Raw genomic sequence first — 22,621 nt, forward strand, 5'->3', positions numbered from 1 at the left:
AAGGTTTGCAACATAGCACAACACAGTTGATAGGTGGGGGCGACATGCAGAAAACTTTTGAAACGGCTCCCTGTTCTTTAGGCTGGGCATCAACAGCCCTGAATTACTTTCAGGTCAGTTAGTGGTAACAGACCGAAAGCAGCAGCTGGAGATGACAAGAAGCCAACTCATCAATTCAAGCCTGAGGAAGGGGGATCCAGCTGTGCTTCACGAACCTAAGATGAACACAGCTGGCTGGCTGGCAGGAAATGCCCCAAGCTCTTGTGGTGAGATCTCTCCCCCCCCCCCATCTCAATCCCTCAGCTGCTGGACTATCTGTTGAAAATTCCCAAAGAGATCCCAAACAACTTGTCATCTCTGGGTCAAATGTGTACACAGTGACAGCATTAAGTTCACAGGGGTGAAGGTTTCATCAGGTCCAGTTTAAGATGGGAATGAATCCAGCATCCAGGATGCGGAACTAGATGGGCCACTGGCCTGATCCAGCAGCTGGCTCTTCTTAAGTTCTTACCGTTTGCACACTCCTCTGGACCTGGTGGTGCAAGGGCCCCTCGGCTGCATCTTTTGAGAACAGGCGCATGCATGGCTTCATTATTTCTCCAACTAGTTAGTTCCCTAGAGCTATAGAACTCTTTTTCTCCGTCAAGAATGTGCTTCCCTTCATAAGCAAGGGCTTTCTTACTTCATACTTGGTCTGAATGCCTTCCAATCAAAGCAACGCTTCATTTCACTAAAGGTAACTTTTGCTCCATACGAATGTCATATGCTAATCTATGCCCAATCAAATGGCATAGGGTGAGGGGGATGTGGCCCCAGGAGCAGAATTCTGAGGGGGCGCAACCCAGGGCCCCATGACAGGCTCTCTTGCAGAGGCTGCATGGCTGAGCTCCTGGCTTCCGCCTTCCGGAGGCTAGCTAGGCCTTCAGAGCTGCAGTGGTGCCTCCTCCGTGTGGCCGGTGAAGGTATGCCCGCCCCTGGGCAGAACTCCTGCTGGATGGAGCCCAGACCTTTCCTAGCCTACGCTGGTCCTTCCCTGGGGCCTCCCTCCCGGCATGTGTCCTTGGACAAGACACACCCCCTGCAATGGCAACACAGAGAAGCTGTGGGAGCTCACTGTGATGAGAGAGGGAACACAGAAACCAGCAGGCAACCTCTGTGAGGAGCAGCTGCCGCAGGGGCGCAGTGAAATATATCTGTTGCCTCCTGCACAATGTCCAAAAGAGGAGCTGCAATGCTTGCCTTGCCCCAGGTTCTGGCAATGCCCACCACAGCACTGACCCAATCTTCCCTCATGGGTTCTTAACTGTCTAGATCAGCCTTTCTCAGCCTATTATCCCTCGTGAGAAGGGCCAGCAGTCAGGGATAAGAGGAGTTGTGGTCCATCTGGGGAGCCAAGGTTGAGAAAGGTTTCCATTGCTCTAAGACTGGGTTGGCTGGGTCTGATTGGAGCTGTGGTGCAAACCATCTGGAGGACTTCAGCTTGGGGAAGGCAGCTCCATGTCAGCTTTATGCAAACTTGCGAAAAGTGAGGGCTAAGGCCGCCTTCTATTGGGTGAGGGTCTGAGGGCTGGCCCCTCTTGCACAGGGATGCAGCCCAGAGCACATCCAAGGGCACAGCCTATATGGCAGGAGCCTGAGTCACAGCATTAAAACATAAAAATCCAGCAAGGTAAATTCACACCTTTACCTTCAGTAAATAGATGCTCACAGGTTGGCTCCCCATTTGAAATTCAACATGCATACATGCAATTATCATTATTTGAATATATCAGATCAGAGATAGGAAACTTGCGGCCATGTTGACGTTGTTATTTGAATCCAGCCAGCAGAGCCAATGGTCATAGAGGGGGGAGTGCAATCCAGCCACACTGGGGGGCCATGGGATCCCCACCGTCACATTAGACTCTATGCAAAACAAAGTCCTTGCCAAGGTAAAATTGAGGCAGCAGTAATGTTTAACAACAACATCAGAAGCAAAATGCAAGATGTGAAAAACAAAACCCAGGAAGGTAGAAAGTATGGAATGAGATCACACAATGCAAAAGACAGAAATATCACAAATCTCAGTATATACTGAGAATTGCAACACAGGCATTCATTTTCATATTGCTGCTGCTGCTGTTGTTGTTGCTAAAATTTGTTCAACCAAAGCAACTTACAAACTAACAGAGAAACCCCCTCACATAGATTTATTAAAGCCAAGAGGAAAAAGAAATACATTATTAACATCTCGCTCACTTCTAAAAGGCCAAAGATGGTGAAAGGCCAAAGGCCTGGTTATAGAGGAAAGTTTTTGCCTGGTGTTGTGTATTGAGTCAAAGGATTTTATATCTGTATTATTATTGTCTGTAATTGCATTAGGGTAAAGTAACTGCCTTTTGGTTCCAGAGGGTACAGCTACTATTGGTTCATTTAAGCTGCTGTATTTGGATCCTCTGTCTTATTGGTTTCCTCCGAAAGGCAGAACTGTGATTGCCTGATATTGTTCCCTCCAAAATGTATCCTTTCTAGCTTGTTCCCTGTCCCTATAAATGTAGCTCTCCCTCCTCAGGTCTCAGTCTTGTTGCTTTAATAAAGAAGTGTTACTAGAGAACTGTCTCCAGCATATTATGTCAAGAGAGCTGAAATCACAAACCCCACGTCACAACACCTGGTGCCTAAAGATATGTAATACAAGGCACCTGGTGATCCTCCCTGGAGAGAGCATCCCTCAAACAGTGAGCCACTGAAGAAGAGGCCCATTCTCATGTTACCACCCTCTGGACCTCTCATGGAGGAGGCACACAAAGAAAGGCCTCAGGTGATGATTGCAGGTGATGGCTCAGTTCCTATGGGGAGAGGCAGTCCTGGAGGTATTGTGGTCCTGAGCCATTTAGGGCTTTATAGGTCAAAACCAGCACTTTGAATTGGGCCTGGAACCTAATTGGTAGCCAGTGCAGTTGGACCAGGATCGGTGTAATACACTCAAACCATCCTGTCCCAGTGAGCAGCCTGGTCACTAACTTCTGAACCACCTGAAGTTTCTGAACTGTTTTCAGAAGCAGCCCTACATATAATGCATTGAAATAGTTATATGAAAAGAATTTCAGTCAGATGACGTTCTAATACTCCAGGTTCACCCTTTATAAATCCTCCTACTCCTCAGGGCAAAGTGGATCCTTCTCTTTTGCCTTCAAAAGTGCTCGCTATGCCCTGCATTAGACATTCACTGAACAGGGTGGCATTGAGGCCAATTGTGAATATGCCTAACAGCCACTAGATGGCACCAAACCCCAGTTAAAGTGGTACTGCCTTATGGGAAACCTATTCAGAAAGCAATCTGCTGCTGCAACTAGGTGACTTCCAAATAGAACAGCTGGCATGAACTTCTTTCATTTTTTTTAAAATAATTTTTATTAACTGGCCAATCACATCAAATTAAATCACATCACAAAAATTCCAAATTACAAAGCCAAATTTTTAAATTTTGTTGGGGGAACCCATACTTCAAGATCCAAAGGGGGATTCAAATCATCTTCTTATTACTGCGTTAATGTCCAAATCAGTCCCAATCAGTCCAGACAAAGTTCATAATTCTATCCAGTCTTATCTTGGTGTTTCTACATCATATCTTGTTCATATAATTTCTCTTTTTCTTTTACGATCTCTTCTGTTAGTCTCCTTAAGCCGATAAGCAAATATAATAATCCTGTGTGAATTTCCCGTTCTTCCAATCTAAGTCCAGATGGTTTCCATATATCTCCTTCGTAGATAACATCGCTCTTTCCATCATAAATTAGGCATTTCTCGCTCTTAAATCCCACTGAGGAGTTAATCCATGATATGTAAAGGTAAAGGTAAAGGTACCCCTGCCCGTACGGGCCAGTCTTGACAGACTCTGGGGTTGTGCGCCCATCTCACTTAAGAGGCCAGGGGCCAGCGCTGTCCGGAGACACTTCCGGGTCACGTGGCCAGCGTGACATCGCTGCTCTGGCGAGCCAGAGCCGCACACGGAAACGCCGTTTACCTTCCCGCTGGTAAGCGGTCCCTATTTATCTACTTGCACCCGGAGGTGCTTTCGAACTGCTAGGTTGGCAGGCCCATGATATGTAAACAGCTCTATTTCTTTCTTTCTCCTCCCAGACTCAAGAGCTCCAACAATGCCTCCCAAAATGGCGACGGCATTTTTAACTGCGTCATTCCAAAACTCTTAACTTTCCAGCTTCGTCTTGAAACATTGCTTTGGTTCGAAAGTTTATCTCCACACAGCCTTAAATCCACAGCTTAAGTCCTTAAAATGACATTTCTGACTCGTTAGGGGAGGGGATTCTTGTTTAATCACATAAGAAAAGAGGAAAGTTTTTTCCCCCTCCCCCCTCAGTCATTTGCCATACCGTATCTTGACGTATCTTCTCATATTTTATTCTTGTCTTGTTATCAGAGATCTCTTCTGTCAGCAGTCTTTACTCCCCCTCCTTCCTTGAAGTATGTGCAATTCTTCTCGTCCAAATTGTTTCTTTTGAAGATTCTTGCAACTAGAGGCGCAGATCAGAGACGGCGTCCAGGAGTGCCGGAATCCCACAGGAGGGCTTTGTGCCTAGTGCCCCCACCCCCACAAATTCGGGGGTGGTATAGGGCACAGCAGGCAAGGGCCGTCCCCCCCCCCCCACAATCCTGGGGGGGGGTTAAGGAGGCTAATTACCCCCATCATAGCCTCCAAATTACCTTGTGTGGGTTGGAGAGATGTTATTGTCAGCCATCTTCTGATGCGCCACCTAGTGGCCCCCTGGCATGAACTTCTTTCAGATCTGAGCTCCTCTAAAGAATCTACAAGCAGGACTGCTGGCTAATATGGAAAGGGCCTCTTGTTCCTACGGCAGCCAGCTGTCTGCCGGATAACCTCAAGGCAGGTTGTGAAGCAAGAGTCCTCACTCACTGCTGCTCAACAAGGAGACTGAACTTGGCTATATCATGGCTAGTAATGAGCTATTTGCAGAAGTCATCGTAATAACCAAAGAAGGGTCTGTCTGCTTGATCAAACCAAGACCCATCTAGTTCTAGAATCATAGAACTGTAGAGTTGGAAGGGACCACATGAGTGATCTAGTCCAGCCCCTGCATGGCAGGAATCTTTAGTCCAATGTGGGATGTGAACCCATGAGCCTGAGATTAAGGGCCTCAGGCTCTACCAACTGAGCTCTCCCAGCTCCACAGAAGCCAGCCAGGTGTCTCTTTTGAGAAGCCCACAAGGATGGCATTAAAGCAACAGTCCTCACTCTTGACTGTTGCCCCAAGCAACTGCTATTCAGAGGTATGATGACTCCATAGGTAATATACAGCCATCATGACTAGTTGCCCCTGATAACCTTATCCTTCCTAAATTTCTCTAACCCTCTTTAAGCCACCCAAGCTAATGGTCATTATCACATCCTACAGGCGTGGATTTTGTAGTTTAGCTATGCACTGTGTGAAGAAGCACTTTTGTCTGTCCTGAATTTTTTGACACTCAGCTCCATGGGAGTGCCCTGGGTGAGTGCATTATGCCAGTGGGAGAAATGTATCTGTCAACTTTCTTCACCATGTGCAAAATTCACTCGCCTTTTTTCCTCAGCTAAATATTGCATTCTCAAAGCAGCCCAGCAATTTAAATTTTCATTTCCAATTCACCTTAAAGGGATGGTGGAATAAGGTAAGGCTGTTAGCAGTTGCAGAAAAAGCTACAGAATGTAACAGAAAACCTAGAGGAGTTAAATCTCAGTTACTTGGTCTCTGTTTGTTGAATTTGTTTTGAGACAGCAGGGAGCAGTTCTTCCTCCAGAGCATCATTAGGGGCAGGGATTATACCTAAACAGTTTTGGTCTGTAGATTAAAATCTACTACTAATTATCTTTCTTGGATTTCCATATCGCTCTTTGAGTATTTTCTAAATAATTATTTGGATTTTCTCTTTTTTCTGCGCATCCACAAGTAGCACAAGGACTAAGCTTGTAGTTAAGTTATTTCTTATGCGTTTTGTAATTATGTAATTTTTGTTTATTTGAAAAATCTCAGTAATAATTTTTTAAAACAGCAAATAAGAACCATTATCCTTATCCATCTGACTCTTTTTGAGCAAAGACAATAGTTTTCAAATCCAACCACCATACCAACACTACTGTACAAGGAAAAGTGAACTTACAATTCCATTCTGTACACTGAAGCCCAACTGGTATTTCAAGTCCGGTCGCTTTATAAGGACAGTGGTAACTGGAGGGCAGCTGACAATGTTCAACTTCACTTGCGTCTGGTTCTTAAGACCCTGAAAAATGTCCTCAAGCTTAGCAAGTTCTTTATCACAAACAAAGGAAAGCAGTTTCCAGTGGCTGCCACTTCATTGTTGGTTGTGTCCAATGGTGTTTCTGTCTTATCCCATTTGGGGCACCCAAAGGGCTCCTGCATGGGAAGTGATGTCTTTCATCTTATTGATCTAATGCAGTGGGGACAGGAGGCGCAGGTCCAGGAATTGACTCTGCACTCCAGGTCTCTCTCCCTGGCCTTTGGAACTATCCTCAGGTCCCCCCCCCCCAAAAAAAAAACCAATCTTGTTCTGCACCCTCCTTAAATGCTTTTGCCTGGTGCAAATGTATACTTGAACTTGGATCCTTGAACTTGAACAGTGGGTGTCTTGGTTGCCTGAATGCAAGGAGAAGGAGGGGTGTGTAAGAAGGGGGGGGGGTATGGGTGGAACGGCTGGAATGGATAGAATGCCCCTCTGGATGGCCACCACTGGCATATGGCCCCCAGAAGCCTGCCTTCAAAGGAATGTGGCCCTTGGGCTTGCAAGCGTTCCCCAATGCTTCAATTCCTCCACAACCTACCAAATAGGCAGATGAGGCAACAACTAAGGACATGCTTTTATCATCATCATTCATCATCATGATTTCTGTCCTGCCCTTCTCCCCTCATGGAACCCAATGTGGCAGGCATCTGATTCCCAGGCAGCCTCCAAGCCAGGCACTAACCAGAGAGAGACCCGCTTGACTTCAGCAAGACAGAGAGGCCTCGGGGCTCTTGAGACGACTACCTTGAATTTTATAAACTGGTGACAATCTCATCCTCCCACTTTCTCCCTTTGCTGTCAGTAAGACCCACAGTGTTGGCAACATCAAAATTTGTAATTGTAGAATTTCTAGGAAGTGGGATTCCACAATCCACAGGACAGACCCCTCCCCTCTCATCCCAAACAGTTCCTTCCTTCCTTCCTTCCTTCCTTCCTTCCTTCCTTCCTTTAAAATGTTTTTATTAAAAGATTTTTCTTGGGTAACAAAAGTACATACAGAGTTTCTGTTTTCAAGTCATAGAGTCCTTCATACAGGTCAGTCACATTCAGACTGAGACATTACATACAGTACCTTTATGATTCCTTGACATGTTGCCAGGGGAAGCCCCACGAGACTGGTCCCGTTAATGGACATAATCTGGTCCCCGATGCTGAGTTTCCCTGAACGAGCAGCAGGGGCCCCATTCATCATGTTGGCCAGGATCACTGTAGGTAAAATGGACCCCCAGCCAGACTCCACGATGACCACACCGAGAATCTCGCCCTTGTGTTTGGCTATCTGCAACTGCAAAATAAAACAAATTGGAGGGAGAATGTTTGTGGGAATTGTAGGGTTGCAGAATTCTGGAAGGAAGTGTTTGCCCAGCTTAGGGGGGAAAGATGCAATGTTCTGATGGGATCCAAAAGCCCTCCCACTTTCTCCCTGCCCCCCCCCCCAAAAAACAGTGGACATTGGAATGAATAGCAGGAAAAGTCCCTTAAGGACAACATGCCAAATATGGGGAATATGTACTTAGGAAGCTGGACCTGCAGTGTAAGAATTTGCAAAGCCATTTTGGAAACATACAGTCAGCCTCACTATGTCTTTTTTAAAGATGCAAGACACAGGACATGAGCAATGCATCCTCTATGTAAAGCCACAGCAGGCAACAGGCCTACTCTGTGCAGTGCTGATTACCCCACAGCAGGAGGCCCATTACTGACTTTGAATATATAACACTTAGCAAAAGATGCAAAAATAAATAAATAATCCTACAGCAATAAGGATGGGCATGGGCTTGGAATTCTATGAAAAAGATGTGCTTTGTTCAGGAAAAAGGAAAAGGATCATTGGCAGGGGGAGACATGAAGGGAAAGCTCAGTGGGAGGGCATCTGAAGGTCCTGGGGGTGTCCCCCCTTTAAAGCCCTGGGGAGATGCTGCCAGACAGTGTGGACACAATTCAGTGGACAGGATTTCATATAAGGCAGTTTCCTGTGTTCATGTATACAAGGTGTTGATACTTTACTGAGATTTACAAGTGTGAAGTGGAGCAGAGGGAGAGGAGCTATTCAACAAAGCCATGGGGATTAGGGGAGACACCAAAAGCAATAGACTAGTTTAGCCTTCCCCAATTTGGCATCTTCCAGATGGCATCTATTTCCATCAGTCCCAGCCAAAGATTGAGCTAGTTACAACTGTGGGCTTCCAGTTCTGGTCTGCCTTAATAGATGCCACTCCCACAATAGCGGGGACCGTTAGCAAAGGATAAACAAGGATGATTTGAGGACAATTGTCCTTGCAAGCTCCCCGCCAATACGAATGGAAGTCAAAAACTTTGTAGCTGCTGATAAGGGATTAAGATCAAGACTGAATGTAATTGGATTAATTAAGACTTTGGAAGCAGGATGAAATAAAATCATCTCAACTTGAAATCTAGCACGTGGGAGGCCACACAAAATGTATAATTGGCTTTATAGTTGATATGTATTTGAATTTGAATTGTAATTTGAAATTGATAAAATGTGGTTTATATTGGATTTTAGTAATTGAAAATTAATAAAAAATTATTTACCAAAAAATGAGAGAGCTAGTTACAACTGTGTGAGAGGGACTTTGGCTGAGCTGAAAGCCAGAGAGATGCTTGATTCTCTTGTCTCGGGAAACCCAGCCAGATGGGCGGGGTAGAAATAATAATTCATCATCATCATCATCTGTGCTGAATCCTCAGCTATTACTTTGTCCCCTCCCCAGGCACCTAACAGGGAGGCAAGATCTGTTGGAGCCCCTCCATCTTATGGCTCAGGTTGCATATATGTGTAAATAAAACCATATATCCTAAAGACACCACCGTCCCAGCTGACCTTCATGTTAAGGAAACAAAATCATAGGTAAGCACTGGAACCCCTGGAGTCTCTCACTGCTCAGGGTTGTGGACACACAACAATATCAAATGCCTTTTCTTCAGCCTCATGGAGGAGTCCCACCACCTCACACTGAATGGGGGTGCATGATTGGACTTTATTTTGCCTTGCAATGTTCAGTTTTATATTTGCTATTTTGGAAAATACTAAACATATTTTTTAAGAAGCTGCAGGGTGGTGGCAATTGCAATCTGGACAAGGATAAGGGTGAAGGGTTAAGTTCCCATCCCCTCTGTCCTGGCCCTGATCTGGCTCCTCCCCCCACATTGACTATTGGTAAACAAACAACTACTATCAAAGGGCAAACTATATGACAAACATCACATCTAGCTTTAGGTCACCTGTAATTAAGCAGTATATAAATTGACTATGTGGGACAAGAAGCTACAGTTAGAACTGGATATGGAACAACTGATTGGTTCAAAATTGGGAAAGGAGTACGGGAAGGCTGTATATTGTCTCCCTGCTTATTTAACTTATATGCAGAATTCATCATGCGAAAGGCTGGGCTGGATGAATCCCTAGCCGGAATTAAGATTGCCGGAAGAAATATCAACAACCTCAGATGTGCAGATGACACAACATTGATGGCAGAAAGTGAGGAGGAATTAAAGAACCTTTTAATGAGGGTGAAAGAGGAGAGCGCAAAATATGGTTTGAAGCTCAACATCAAAAAAACGAAGATCATGGCCACTGGTCCCATCACCTCCTGGCAAATAGAAGGGGAAGAAATGGAGGCAGTGAGAGATTTTACTTTCTTGGGCTCCATGATCACTGCAGATGGTGACAGCAGCCACGAAATTAAAAGACGCCTGCTCCTTGGGAGAAAAGCAATGACAAACCTAGTCAGCATCTTAAAAAGCAGAGACATCACCTTGCCAACAAAGGTCTGTATAGTTAAAGCGATGGTTTTCCCAGTAGCGATGTATGGAAGTGAGAGCTGGACCATAAAGAAGGCTGATCGCCGAAGAATTGATGCTTTTGAATTATGGTGCTGGAGGAGACTCTTGAGAGTCCCATGGACAGCAAGAAGAACAAACCTATCCATTCTTAAGGAAATCAGCCCTGAGTCCTCACTGGAAGGACAGATCGTGAAGCTGAGGCTCCAATACTTTGGCCACCTCATGAGAAGAGAAGACTCCCTGGAAAAGACCCTGATGTTGGGATAGATGGAGGGCGCAAAGAGAAGGGGACGACAGAGGACGAGATGGTGGGACAGTGTTCTCAAAGCTACCAGCAAGAGCTTGACCAAACTGCGGGAGGCAGTGGAAGACAAAAGTGCCTGGCGTGCTCTGGTCCAGGGGGTCACGAAGCGTCAGACACAACTAAACAACTAAACAACAACAACATAAATTGACTCCATAAATAGTTTGGTGCTCATTTATTTCCTTTCATTCATCACCCCTTCCTTCTCCATGAGGTTGTTTGTTATCCATGCGCATCCATGTGTGTGTTCATCATGGGATGTTGGAAGATTCAGGACACACAAAAGAAAGCACTTCTTCACACCGTGTGTAGTTAAACTATGGAACTTGCTCCCACAGGAGGCAGTGATAGACACCAACTTGGCTGGCTTTCAAAGAGGACTGGACAAATTCATGGAGGCATCTGGTTGGCCACTGTGAGTACAGGATGCAGGACTAGAGGGGCCATTGGCCTGATCCAGCAGGGGCATATTATGTTCTTACAAGTGAATAGTGGAGGTGTGGGAAAGCTGGGGGTGGCTGAACGGGTAAAGGGGCTGCTTGAAAAAAGTCCAAACTCAATTAACTATATATAACAACAGCAAAATTCAAAACCCAGCTCAGTGAATTTAATTTTATGTTACTGTTTGCATACGATGAAAATATATGTTTGCAAATGAGTTCTTAAAACTCCACATGGGTTCCCAGCATGTACATTCCTAATCCTACAGTGAAGAAGGAGCAACAAAACATATGATTTTGCTTTAAGAACAGGGCAAATTAACCTCCTTGCAGTTTTCCGAGTTGGAAAAATGGATTAGATCATCGTTGTACATCTCCTGGGTGTTGATGATGTCACTGTATTCCTTCTGACTCAAATCCTCAGGGTTGATGCCATTAGCTCTGAGGAACTCCTGGTATGCCACACTGAAGGCCTGGCCAATTGACTGGGCAATCAGCTGAGCCTGCAAAAAAAAAAAAAAAGTGGAATAATTTTTCTGCCTATTATTCAGCAATTTTGATGTACAATTGCTAGACATTGAAGTATTTTATTTAAAATATTTAAAATTATATACCCCATCTTGCTGCCAGCCTTGGCTTTATTCCTTGGCTGTGCTGTACTCCTTCTGGAGGACCACCAGGTTCTAAGGACAATGAAACAGCCTCTATGCCCATCATTCATCATACACATGTAACTATGCCACTCTGCAGAGTGACCACTGTGGGCCACCTGGAAGAAGCTAATGGACTTGCACTGCAGGGGTTGGACAATTCTAGTATTCCATGACCACTGATGATCCACAGACCACAGCATGGAAGCCTATGATCTAGCGCACACTAAACTAGAGTCAAGCACATGTCACATACATATTCCACTGCCAGTCATTACACTAGGGCTGTAAGGAAAGGTATTTAAGCTAGATTCTATTCAATTGCTCACTAAGGAGTAATGTAATTAAATCATGGCAGTTGTGTTAGATGACCTATATTTATGCTCTGACTGCTCTGCAATGATTTGCCAGCCCTTCGGTTCTCCTTGCTGCAAAGGTCTAGCTATGGTCTGCATCACAACGACAGCAAGAAAGGGATATCCTTTAAGGGTGGGGCAAGGGTGGGGACCTGTGGCCCTCCAGATGTAGCTCGACTCCAGTTCCCATCAGCCCCAGCCGTCATGGCTCATGATCAGAGATGATGGGAGCTGTAGTCCAGGAACATCTGGATGACCCCCGGCTCACCATCCCAAGGCGGGAGAAGGACCATGGTTCAGGTATTATAGCTTTGCATGTAGGAGAGAGTAACTTTGCTCCATGTCATCTCCAAATAAAAGTTGAAGATGGTGGGGAAGATCTTTCTCTGCTCAAGACCCTGAAGAGCAGCTGCCAGTCAAAGTAGATAACACTGAGCTATGAGTCCATGTTATGCTGTCATTTTAGGTCATGTCTGCTTTAAAAGACCTTTTAAAAGTAAGGTAAATTATTAAAGGTTCAAACACTCCAGGAGAAGGGCAATAACGCACGGATGTGCATTCTGAGCGGGGAATTCCAAGCGGAATAAAGAGGAAACTTCTTGGGAATGGAAAGGCAGCAAACACACTGGCCCTGAACATCTCTGAAAGGCTTAACCAAGCAAAAGCTTCAGTCATGCACAACCTCTAAATAATGCATTTTTCCAAATGTCGTTCACTTACATCCTCTGATTCGAAGACGTGGCAGATCATCTTGTACTGCTTCTTTCCTTCCTGTGCGCCGGGGGTCGTCTCAATACAGTCCTGCGAAGCTGACCGGGGCATCCGGCGCCTGGCCATCAAAACGACGATGTTACCTATATCGGCAATGTAGGAGATGGTGCGCAGTGCATGGTCCATCATGGTTTCCTAGGAGCAACCGATAAGCCAAAACTATCAACATGGGCCCCCAACTATTTTAAAATGATGCATGTTCCTTCATATTTTATAAAGAAGAAGAGAGAAAACATTAGAAGAACAGTGCCCCACTGCCTTGAAACGGATGTGCCAGCCCACTTCTGCTGCCCAGAACTGAACCAAGGCTGGTGGAAGCTGGAGCCCAGCAATATCTGGAGGGTCACAGGTTCCTCATCCCTGAACTCTTTGGTCCAGTCCAGTCCAGGCTCTGTTCTGTTCCTAGACTGGCAAGTTCCCCATCTTCCTCATGTCCTGCTTGTGGGCTCTCAGGGGCATCTGAATGGGAAAGAGGCCACTGGACTAGACAGGCTTTGGCCTGAGCCAGCAGAGCTCCTCCAAAGTTCTTATGGTCTCCATGCTTCAGTTCATCACTTCACTGCAATCCTGCACCAATAATCTGCAGGAAAAATATCCAGAATTCTCCCGCCTCTTCCTGTGTGATGTACAAATCAGCTCCTATTGAACTTGCACTGAAAAGCAAATTTGATTAATCTTTTGCCAATCATTATAGGTCATTTTAGAGTGTGCTAGTCTTCAGAAAAATCTTACCATTACCTATTGGTATATAGAAAGAATCATTGATTTCTTATTCTTTGATAAATGATGTAGGCAACTCAAACTGTCATTTCAAATAAAAAGCCAAAAGTGTGGGGACACACACACACACACACACGTGTGCGCACACACACACATCTAACATTTCAGTTAATTAAATGGGCATTTAGAGACCCTGGATGCAGCTCAATTTAAAGCCATTTAGTTTGTGCTTTTAATTAAATTTGGTGCTTTAAAAACCTTGGCTGTTAAGCCACATATAATGCAGTACTCATATGAAAAGTATTATATTCTGCAAAGCACCTCTTACATTTCAAAATGAAGCATTTCAAAATGAAATGGGTTCAACAAGTCTCTGACAAATAAAACAAATAGAATGGCTATATGGCTCAAATCAACACAACTAAAATTCACGCGCACTTAAGGAATGAGAGGCATTCATGAGATCAAATAAGGGAAATAATAGACATTACTGAAAATGTACAATTTAGAAAGCAGGGGAGAGGAAGCCGAATGCTAGAAGATGCGGGTGCTGGAATTTCCCCTAGGCAAGAAATGAAAGTCTGCTACTGTATTTTTAAAACAAGACAATAGAATTCAGGGATGAGTGTTCAGAGGACAGCAAATTGAATGCACATCTGCCTCCATTCCTGCTTCTCCTCATGGTCCACACTGATCAAACAAATAATCAATCTGCAGGGACAAAGGTCAAGAGTTGGATCAAAGGAGCTGTGAGTGGAAGAAAAAGGCAGCCACAAAAACTGAAATATACTCAGAGTCGCCAAGTGATTTCATGCTCTTTATTCAGCTCATAGTGGTGAGGAGGAATGAATGAAAGTCCCCTCAAGGTATCTGCTTTATATACATTATTTACACAATGGGCTGCACATGACTGGCTAATTCCGGAATTCTACTGTAAGCCAATCAGGTTGTGGATTCACTTCTATCTGGAGCATGATTGGGTAGTTCCTGCCAACCAATCATACTGCTGCATTGTTCTAGGACCAATCAGACTGCTGCATTCTGAATCCTATTGTTCTAGGACCAATCAGGCTGCTGCCTTTTGGATCCTATTGTTCTAGGGCCAATCAGACTGCTGCAGTTTGGATCCTATTCAACCCAGTACATAACACCCCTCCCCTCTAAGTTCCAGTCCTGCCCGGGAGGTCGCATTCATAGTCCTCGAGGTACGCCGGCGGCCTACGTGTGCGTTGCGGCCTGGGGTGTTCCCTGGTCCGGGGTTCAGGTTCTGGCTCGTGTTCCAAGGATGCTGGCTGTGATGGGGCTGTTTGGTCTGGCGCAACCGGCTCACTCAGTCGTGGTTCTGGTTCCGGTGTCCTTTCGGCCTCGCGGGTCCTCTCTGTATTTACTGATTCTGCCTCTCCTGCTGGCCCCTCGTGCTCTATGGGCCTCACTGCCCCTCTGTTCCCTTGGGACTCCTCTGCCCTTTCCTCCTCCTGGTTTTCTCCTGGGAATCGTCGCCGTATCTGGTCGCAGTGGCGGCGCCAGCATTGCCCCCCATCCGTTAGCACCTCATACGACACGGGGCCAGTGACCCTGGTGACTGTGGCGGGTACCCATGCTGGGCCTGCCCCAAAATTCTTTGCGTACACTGGGTCCTGAGCCTCGAAGGTCCGGGGGTTCTTGCCTTCCCCCACCACTGCCTCATCCTGAGCTCTATCGGGGTGAAGGCGGTCCAATCTGATTGCAAGGCGCCGACCCATTAGTAGTTCAGCGGGGCTCCGGCCAGTCGTTGAGCTGGGGGTGCTGTGCTGTGCTAGAAGGAATGTGGCAAGGCGGTACTCCCAATCCCCTTGTGTCATACGGCGAAGGGTGTCCTTGGTGGTCCGCACCATGCGTTCTGCTTGGCCATTGGTGGCAGGGTGGAATGGCGCCGAACGGATGTGGCGGATGGCGTTCTGCGTTGTGAAGGTTTGGAATTCTCCTGACGTAAATGCAGTCCCGTTGTCTGAGACGAGAGTGTCAGGGAGCCCGTGGGTTGCAAACAGCCTGCGTAGTACCCGGATGGCTGCGGACGTAGAAGTGGACGGTACCAGTGCGACTTCCAGCCATTTGGTGTAGGAGTCCACCACTATGAAGAATGTTTTCCCCTGAAAGGGGCCAGCGAAGTCCACATGCAGGCGTGACCATGGTGCTCGGGCGGACTCCCAGGACTGGACTGGGGCCCTTGGGGGATCTGGGCGGCATTCTTGGCAGGCCTGGCAGTGTTTGACCCAGGCCTCTATCTCTCCGTCGATCCCTGGCCACCACACATAACTCCTGGCAAGGGCCTTCATTCTTACTACCCCTGGGTGTGTCTCGTGTAGGGCTGTGAGGACCCTTTTGCGGAGGGGCTGGGGAACAACGACCCTGCTTCCCCATAACAGGCACCCCTTGTGGGCCGACAGTTCATGTTTGCGGGTTGTGTAGCCGGCGAATTCTGGCCCGGGGCTGCTGCTGGGCCATCCCCTCCACACCCAGTCCAGGACCCGGGAGATGACCCTATCTTTCTTGGAATGGTGTGCAACTTCTTGTGCCTGAATGGGGCGGTCAGGAAGCAGCTCCAGGCTCATAACCTCTTGTGCAGGTGCTGGGTCGGGGCCTGTTTCCGGTAGTGGTAGCCTGCTGAGGGCGTCCGCATGGCCCATCGCCTTCCCTGGACGGTGAATCAGTGCATACTGGTAGCTGGCAAGGAAAATTGACCACCTGAGGACGCGAGGAGACAGCACTTGGGGGGTCTGCTTTTCAGGGGCAAACAAGCCAAGCAACGGCTTGTGGTCAGTCACCACGGTGAAGGGCCGCCCGTACAAGAAATCATGGAATTTTTTTACTCCCTTCACGATTGCCAGACCCTCCTTGTCGATTTGCGAGTAGTTCCGCTCGGTTGCGTTGAGTGTCTGGGAAAAGTATGCCACTGGTACCTCTCTTCCATCCGGGAGTTGGTGTCCCAGGACAGCGCCAATTCCATAGGGCGAGGCGTCGCATGCTAGCACCACCGGCAGCCTCTCGTCGAAGTGTGCCAAGACCGAGTTTGAGACAAGCAAGTCCTTGACTGCCTGGAATGCGGCCTCCTGGCGCTGGCCCCACACCCAAGGGGCCCGCTTGTCCAGGAGTCTGTGTAGGGGCTCCGCTACCGCCGCCTTGTGGGGAAGGAAGGAATGGTAAAAGTTCAATAGTCCCAAGAAGGCCTGAAGTTCAGTCTTGTTCTTGGGCGCTGGGGCATCACAAATGGCCCGTACCTTGTCCCCAGTCGGGTGGACCCCTTCTGCGTCCACCATAAATCCCAGAAAGTCCACCTGAGGCACTCCTAGTAGACATTTTTCCCGCTTCACCTTGAGACCCGCCGTCTGGAAACGGTGCAGAACGGTGCGGAGGCGGTCCTCAAACTCCTCTGGTGTGGGCCCGGCAATCAACACATCATCGAAGAAGGGGGTGACGCCAGGAATCCCTTTAAGTAGAGAGTCCATTAGATTCTGGAATATGCCTGGTGCCACGCTGATACCGAATTGCAGCCGCTTTACCCTGAATGCTCCTCTGTGCGTCACAATCGTCTGTGCCTCTGCTGTGGCCTCATCTACTGGCAGCTGTTGATATGCTTGGGCCAAGTCCAGCTTGCCAAAAATTTTCGACCCAGCCAGGGTGGCAAGAACATGGCTGACCACTGGCACTGGGTATGCATGGGCCGTAAGGGCCTTGTTTATGGTACATTTGTAGTCTGCGCAGATGCGGACCGCACCATTAGGCTTGACGGGTGTGACAATTGGGGTTTCCCAGGGGGCATTAGGCACCGGCTCCAGCACTCCTTGCTCCACAAGCCGGTCCAATTCCTCGTCTATACGGGGTTTCAGGGCGAACGGGACCCGGCGGGCCTTGAGCCTGACCGGTCGTACTGCGGGGTCAAGCTGTAGAGCAATTGGGGGGCCCGTATACTGTCCCAATTTCCCATCAAAAACCCCCGGAAATTCCTTGCATATGGCGTCCACGTCCACTTGTAAGCTAGTGTGGTTCACCCCGGTGACGGCTAGCCCCAGTGGTCCAAACCATGCCAATCCCAGTAAGCTAATGTAGGGGCCCTTGACCACCAGCAATTCCAGTTGCCGCGTCCGCCCTCGGTATTGCACCCTGAAGGTCCCCACCCCCATTGTGGGGACCTTACGTTTCTGGAAGTCCCGGAGGGTGAATGGGGCCGGCCTGAGTTTGGGACCCCCAGTAGGACACAGTTTCCTTAAGGTCCTTGCCGAGATTATGGATAGAGTTGAACCCGTGTCAAGCTCCATGCGGCATGGGGCCCCCTCTATCTGTACGTCAACATAAATTTTCTCTACGTTGGGGTGGGGCAACTGGTATACCTGGAAGTCCGTGAGCTCAGTCGAGTTGCCTTGGTGCGTTGGGCCCCGGGACCTGGGGCTCTTGGATTGGTCATCTGATGCCTGGCGTCGGGTGGGCCGAGCCCGACACACCCGGGCGATGTGTCCCGATTTTCTGCACTGCCTGCACTCTGCGTTGCGGAAACGGCAGGTCCTCCTCTCGTGACTTTCTCCACAGCTTGCGCAGTTCCCTCCTTCTCGTCGAGGCAGCTGTGGTATGTGGGCTGCTTGAGTGCGCTGCTGTACTCGGTGCACCTCCTCCCTGTTGGATCCTGAGTCGTCGGTGAGGTCTTCATGGTGGACCCTCGGTTGGGATGGCTGGCTCGGCCGTGCCTCTTGCGTCGACCTCTCGGCAGCTTCCGTTGCCAGGGCCTCCTCCAGAGCGACCTGGAACGTTAGGTCCTTCTTAGCGTAGAGGCGTCGTTGCAGCTTCTCATCCCTCAGGCCACCGACGAGGCGGTCACGAAGCATGTTCTCCAGCTCTGAGAAGTTGCAGAACCGGGCGGCTTGGCGGAGAGAGGTCACAAACCCAGTTATGGTTTCCCCAGGGGCTTGCCGCTTTGCGTAGAAGGCATTTCGACGAGCCACCACTGAGGGCTGCGGCGAAAAGTGCCCCTTCAGCTGTTCCATTATTGTTTTGTATGGAACAGTAGCGACGTCTTCAGGCGCAAGGAGAGCCCGGGCGATTTCAAACGTCTCCTCTCCGCAGACGCTGAAGAATATTGCCCTCTTCTTGGCGTCTTCTTCATCGGTGACCCCTTTGGCTTCTAGGAGGAAGGTGAAACGGGAGGCGTATGCTTCCCAGTCTCCAGATGCTGGGTTGAACGGTGAGAAGCTGCTGTTGGTTGCCATTCTGAGTTCCTTGTGTCCCGGAGCTGAAGCCTGGATACACGGTGCGAGGCAGCGGTGCGGCAGGTGGCGGTGCTGCGGTGCTGTGTGTGGCAGTCAGCTCAGCGGGATCCCACCTTCGTCGCCAGTGAAATATACTCAGAGTCGCCAAGTGATTTCATGCTCTTTATTCAGCTCATAGTGGTGAGGAGGAATGAATGAAAGTCCCCTCAAGGTATCTGCTTTATATACATTATTTACACAATGGGCTGCACATGACTGGCTAATTCCGGAATTCTACTGTAAGCCAATCAGGTTGTGGATTCACTTCTATCTGGAGCATGATTGGGTAGTTCCTGCCAACCAATCATACTGCTGCATTGTTCTAGGACCAATCAGACTGCTGCATTCTGAATCCTATTGTTCTAGGACCAATCAGGCTGCTGCCTTTTGGATCCTATTGTTCTAGGGCCAATCAGACTGCTGCAGTTTGGATCCTATTCAACCCAGTACATAACAAAAACTAATCTGCAAATGCATTTGACTGATGGAAGTTGTAATCAAAGCTTCATTAACGTGTGACCCCGAAATTCTGGATCCCCCTGTCAACTGATGCCAAGGTTTTGTGCTAGTTTGTGCCATTTTGTGTTGCGAAACCTGTGTTTTGTGCCACCCTCCAAACCGAGTAATTGACAAAGCAAATTGAGGTCACAAGTTAATGCCAAAAAATCCATAACTGTCCGATTGCCACTAAACAGGTGCCAAAGTTTTGTGCTACAAACACCATGTTTTGTGCTGCCCCACAAACTGAGTAATTAAGACTCAAACTGGGGGCCGTAGGGACACCCCAAAACTGAAGCTTGTCTGAAATCTCAGGATCACACATTAAAGAAGCTTTAAAAATAGCTGGAAGGCACTAGCTTGGCAACAGTGGTGTTAATTTAAGCAGCCACTGCAAGCCGAAGACCTGCCTTTGGCTTCCCCCTACCTTTAGTGTATTTGAGATGGCTGCCTATGATAGCAGACCTGTGACCCCCATTCCCTGTCATCCCCCCCCCCCAATCCCTGCTTTGAGCATCAGCTTGGTGGCTCCTTCCTGGCCTCCTGAATGAGTGCAGGATTACAGACTACGTGGCTCTCCCAGGGGGCCCTATGTGAAAGTTGGCTGGTTCCACTATAGGCCATGAGCTCTCCTCTGCAAGGAGTGTGTGTGCTATACTCCTCCTTGGCCCTGCTTCTCACCATCCAGAAGGGCTCTTTGCTTGGCTGGAATGTGTCCTTCAACTGTGATAATACTTCTTGCTTGTCTGGATGAAGAGATGTGTATGGGGCTGGGGGTAAGAGTCATACCATTGCTCCACCCATTCTTTCCCTCTGACCCCACCCACTACTGGTCTGTGGCCCCTCAAAAGATGGCCCAAGATGGTTGTCAGTCTGGAAAATGTTCCTCACCCCCGGTATACAGAATGTGAAAAGGGACTGCTTTCAGCTTCCAAGCACAGAGAGGGTGAGACAGATTTAACACATATACCTCATTTCCTGTTTCAGTTTGAAATCCATTATTTTGGTGGCAGGACCATGCTGCAGGCAATGGTAGTGCTCTGTCACAGCCCCCTTCTCAAAAGGCCTATTTGCTAGGGATTCACTGTCAACCGATCACATTTATGTAACTGGACACCAGTTGTGTCAACCAAACTGCCTTGGGAGCGGCTGCATCCCTTGGCTATGACATTAACCCCCAGACTGCCAGCAGTGAGGACGGACAGAGACTCCTTGGCAGTTTGGCTTTGAGGCTCCCTGCACAATGAGAGCTCAAGAGCCAAGCCAAGGGATATCTATTTAGAGAGCAAGCCTGACCCATCCCATTGAGGAACAAATTGATTTGTTGACTGTTAAATCTTGCTTCTGGCTTTTGATGCTCACACACCAAGGAAACAGCTCCCATTCCTTCCCACTGTGTGCGCGCGTGCACACACGTGCGCATACACACGCACACACACACACACACACACCCTTGAACTGACTCATTATTATTTATGTGCAACAGCGAAATGCAACTATGGAATACATTTGTTGCAGCGGCTAGCAGGTCCCATTACCATTTGTCATTTTATTAAGCTTTAACAGCGGGCCTGAGGCAATGACGATGGGGGATTTTAATGAGGATCTGAGCAATCATCCTGCAGAAAGTATTGAGAATGTGAAAGGACAGCGTGGGCAGCTGGCCTGAATGGAAAACTTAGCAGACCTGTGTATGCTCTTATTTTTAAAAAGACCAGACTACAGAGATAAAAAATGGCTAATCCCAACCTGCAGGTTTACCATCTAACGAAGAGACACAACACACAATGGAATGTTGTGTTGCTTTTCCTGATTATCACGCTAGTGCTTCTGCCCCATTTTCTAGTGTTCCTACCTCACTGCAGTACCTGTTGCATGATAGAACGGTGGCTTTTTTATCCCTATATGTCACACTCAATTTCATTCACACAACGACAAATGGCATTGGGCAACACTGCTACTCTCCCCTTTCCACACATGCCTGCTTCTCCCCGCCCCCTTAATTCCCCCATGGAAACAGCAGGAAAGAACCATGATGTTTTATCATTCCAAATTTTGTCACTTTACTCTCACTATTTTTAGGGTTAAGGGGGTTGCAAATGGGTGGTGGTTTGGGTCCCACCTTGAACCAGATAACACAGAAATGAGTGCTAAATTATTCCAGGCACAAGGTCTCACATGAGTGACAGTAGGCTTACATAATCTCAAAGGAGGGTTGTCAGTTGAAGCTCTGGCAGAGGCTAGCAGTGTTTCTCAAACTTGGGTCCCCAGCTGTTGCTGGACTACAACTCCCATCATCCCTAGCTAGCAGGGCCAATGGTCAGGGATGATGGGAGCTGTAGTCCAACAACAGCTGAGGGCCCAATTGGAGAAACACTGGTAGAGCTAGATTACTTCCATATCCCTTTGGTGCTGGCTGGGGCTGATAGGAGTTGTAGTCCAGAACATCTGAAGGGCACCAGAGGGCTGAAGGCAGCTCTAGATGCTCGTTTTGCGGCATCAGGATTGTATGCCTGTTACCTGTGTATCTGCGTTCAGAACTTTAATCCTCTGTGTGGAGATGAATAAATCCACTTCTGTCAAAGCCTGTGAATCTCCCTCAGAGCTCTGAAAAAAGAATAGAAGGAAAGAACTTACTCAAGACTTCTTCTCTTGAAAACAGTGCCTTCCTCAACCACCTATTTCAGACATGATGGGAGTACAATGACCAAGCTGTACAAAGTTACTGCAACACAGAACAGATATTTGGAAGGGTCCATTTCCAATATACATGCACAAACAGAGATTGAGAGAGGAGCATTCTTAGGGCCTAGTTCACTTGAGGGTGTCCTAAAATAAGGATTTCTCATGTTGGCATCTCAGAAGATGGAGCCAGCAAGGGAACAGGAGATGAATTCTCTTGACAAGAGAAACCCGTTTAAGAGTAACAAGTTCAAGAGGGATTGGTTGCATTACTCTATTGCATCAAGAATATGCCTTGCAGACTAACAAATTCATTAGGCTTTTGACAAAGTGGGCTCTAGCCCACAAGAGCTTAAGCCCCAATGGGTTTGTAAAGTTTTCTGAGATGCCTTAAGACTCATGGTTGTCTTGATTCCTTAGATCACCGAGGCAGGAGGGGGGCAGACTTTAGGTTTGCAGAGTATACTTTTGGGTTTCTTCTTCTTTTAGTAGAACCCCAAAGTTCACCAACCAGGGCCAGATGGAAAAGAACCAGATAGATGACAACAGTCAAGGATCAGGGAGCCTCTGAGCATGAGAATTTGCTTTTGGTACTAGAGCTTGACCTCGCAGTCCTTTCACACAAAATTTAATTTAGTCTGCCCTCTACCCCAAGGTCCCATTCCTGGTTTTCCTACCTCACCCCAAGTTTAGCAACCTAATTTGGGGGTGTGGGTTGCTTTTATTTATTTTTGTAAAAAAAACAACTGGGACTATTGGTGGCTCTACTGCTAATAGCCCAGAGATCTATCAGTGAACCTATCTTCTGTCCATGCCTAGTCTT

The 22,621-nt window shown here is 47.7% G+C and overlaps 1 protein-coding gene across 4 annotated transcripts in view; it reads right to left on the reverse strand.

Moving 5' to 3' along the window:
• The window catches only part of APBA2 (amyloid beta precursor protein binding family A member 2), a 118,581-nt gene that overhangs the window by 4,139 nt on the left and 91,821 nt on the right, over nucleotides 1–22,621 (reverse strand). For all 4 annotated transcript variants that reach the window (XM_079953240.1, XM_079953242.1, XM_079953239.1 and 1 more), the window contains 5 exons: nucleotides 21,637–21,723; nucleotides 12,572–12,757; nucleotides 11,169–11,348; nucleotides 7,370–7,582; nucleotides 6,157–6,276 (listed from right to left, as the gene is read on the reverse strand). In XM_079953240.1, the coding sequence (XP_079809366.1) occupies nucleotides 6,157–6,276; nucleotides 7,370–7,582; nucleotides 11,169–11,348; nucleotides 12,572–12,757; nucleotides 21,637–21,723 (786 nt within the window). The remainder of the gene's footprint in view (nucleotides 1–6,156; nucleotides 6,277–7,369; nucleotides 7,583–11,168; nucleotides 11,349–12,571; nucleotides 12,758–21,636; nucleotides 21,724–22,621) is intronic.

The sequence above is a fragment of the Podarcis cretensis genome (genome assembly GCF_951804945.1).
Source record: "Podarcis cretensis genome assembly, chromosome: 14".
NCBI lineage: Eukaryota > Metazoa > Chordata > Lepidosauria > Squamata > Lacertidae > Podarcis > Podarcis cretensis.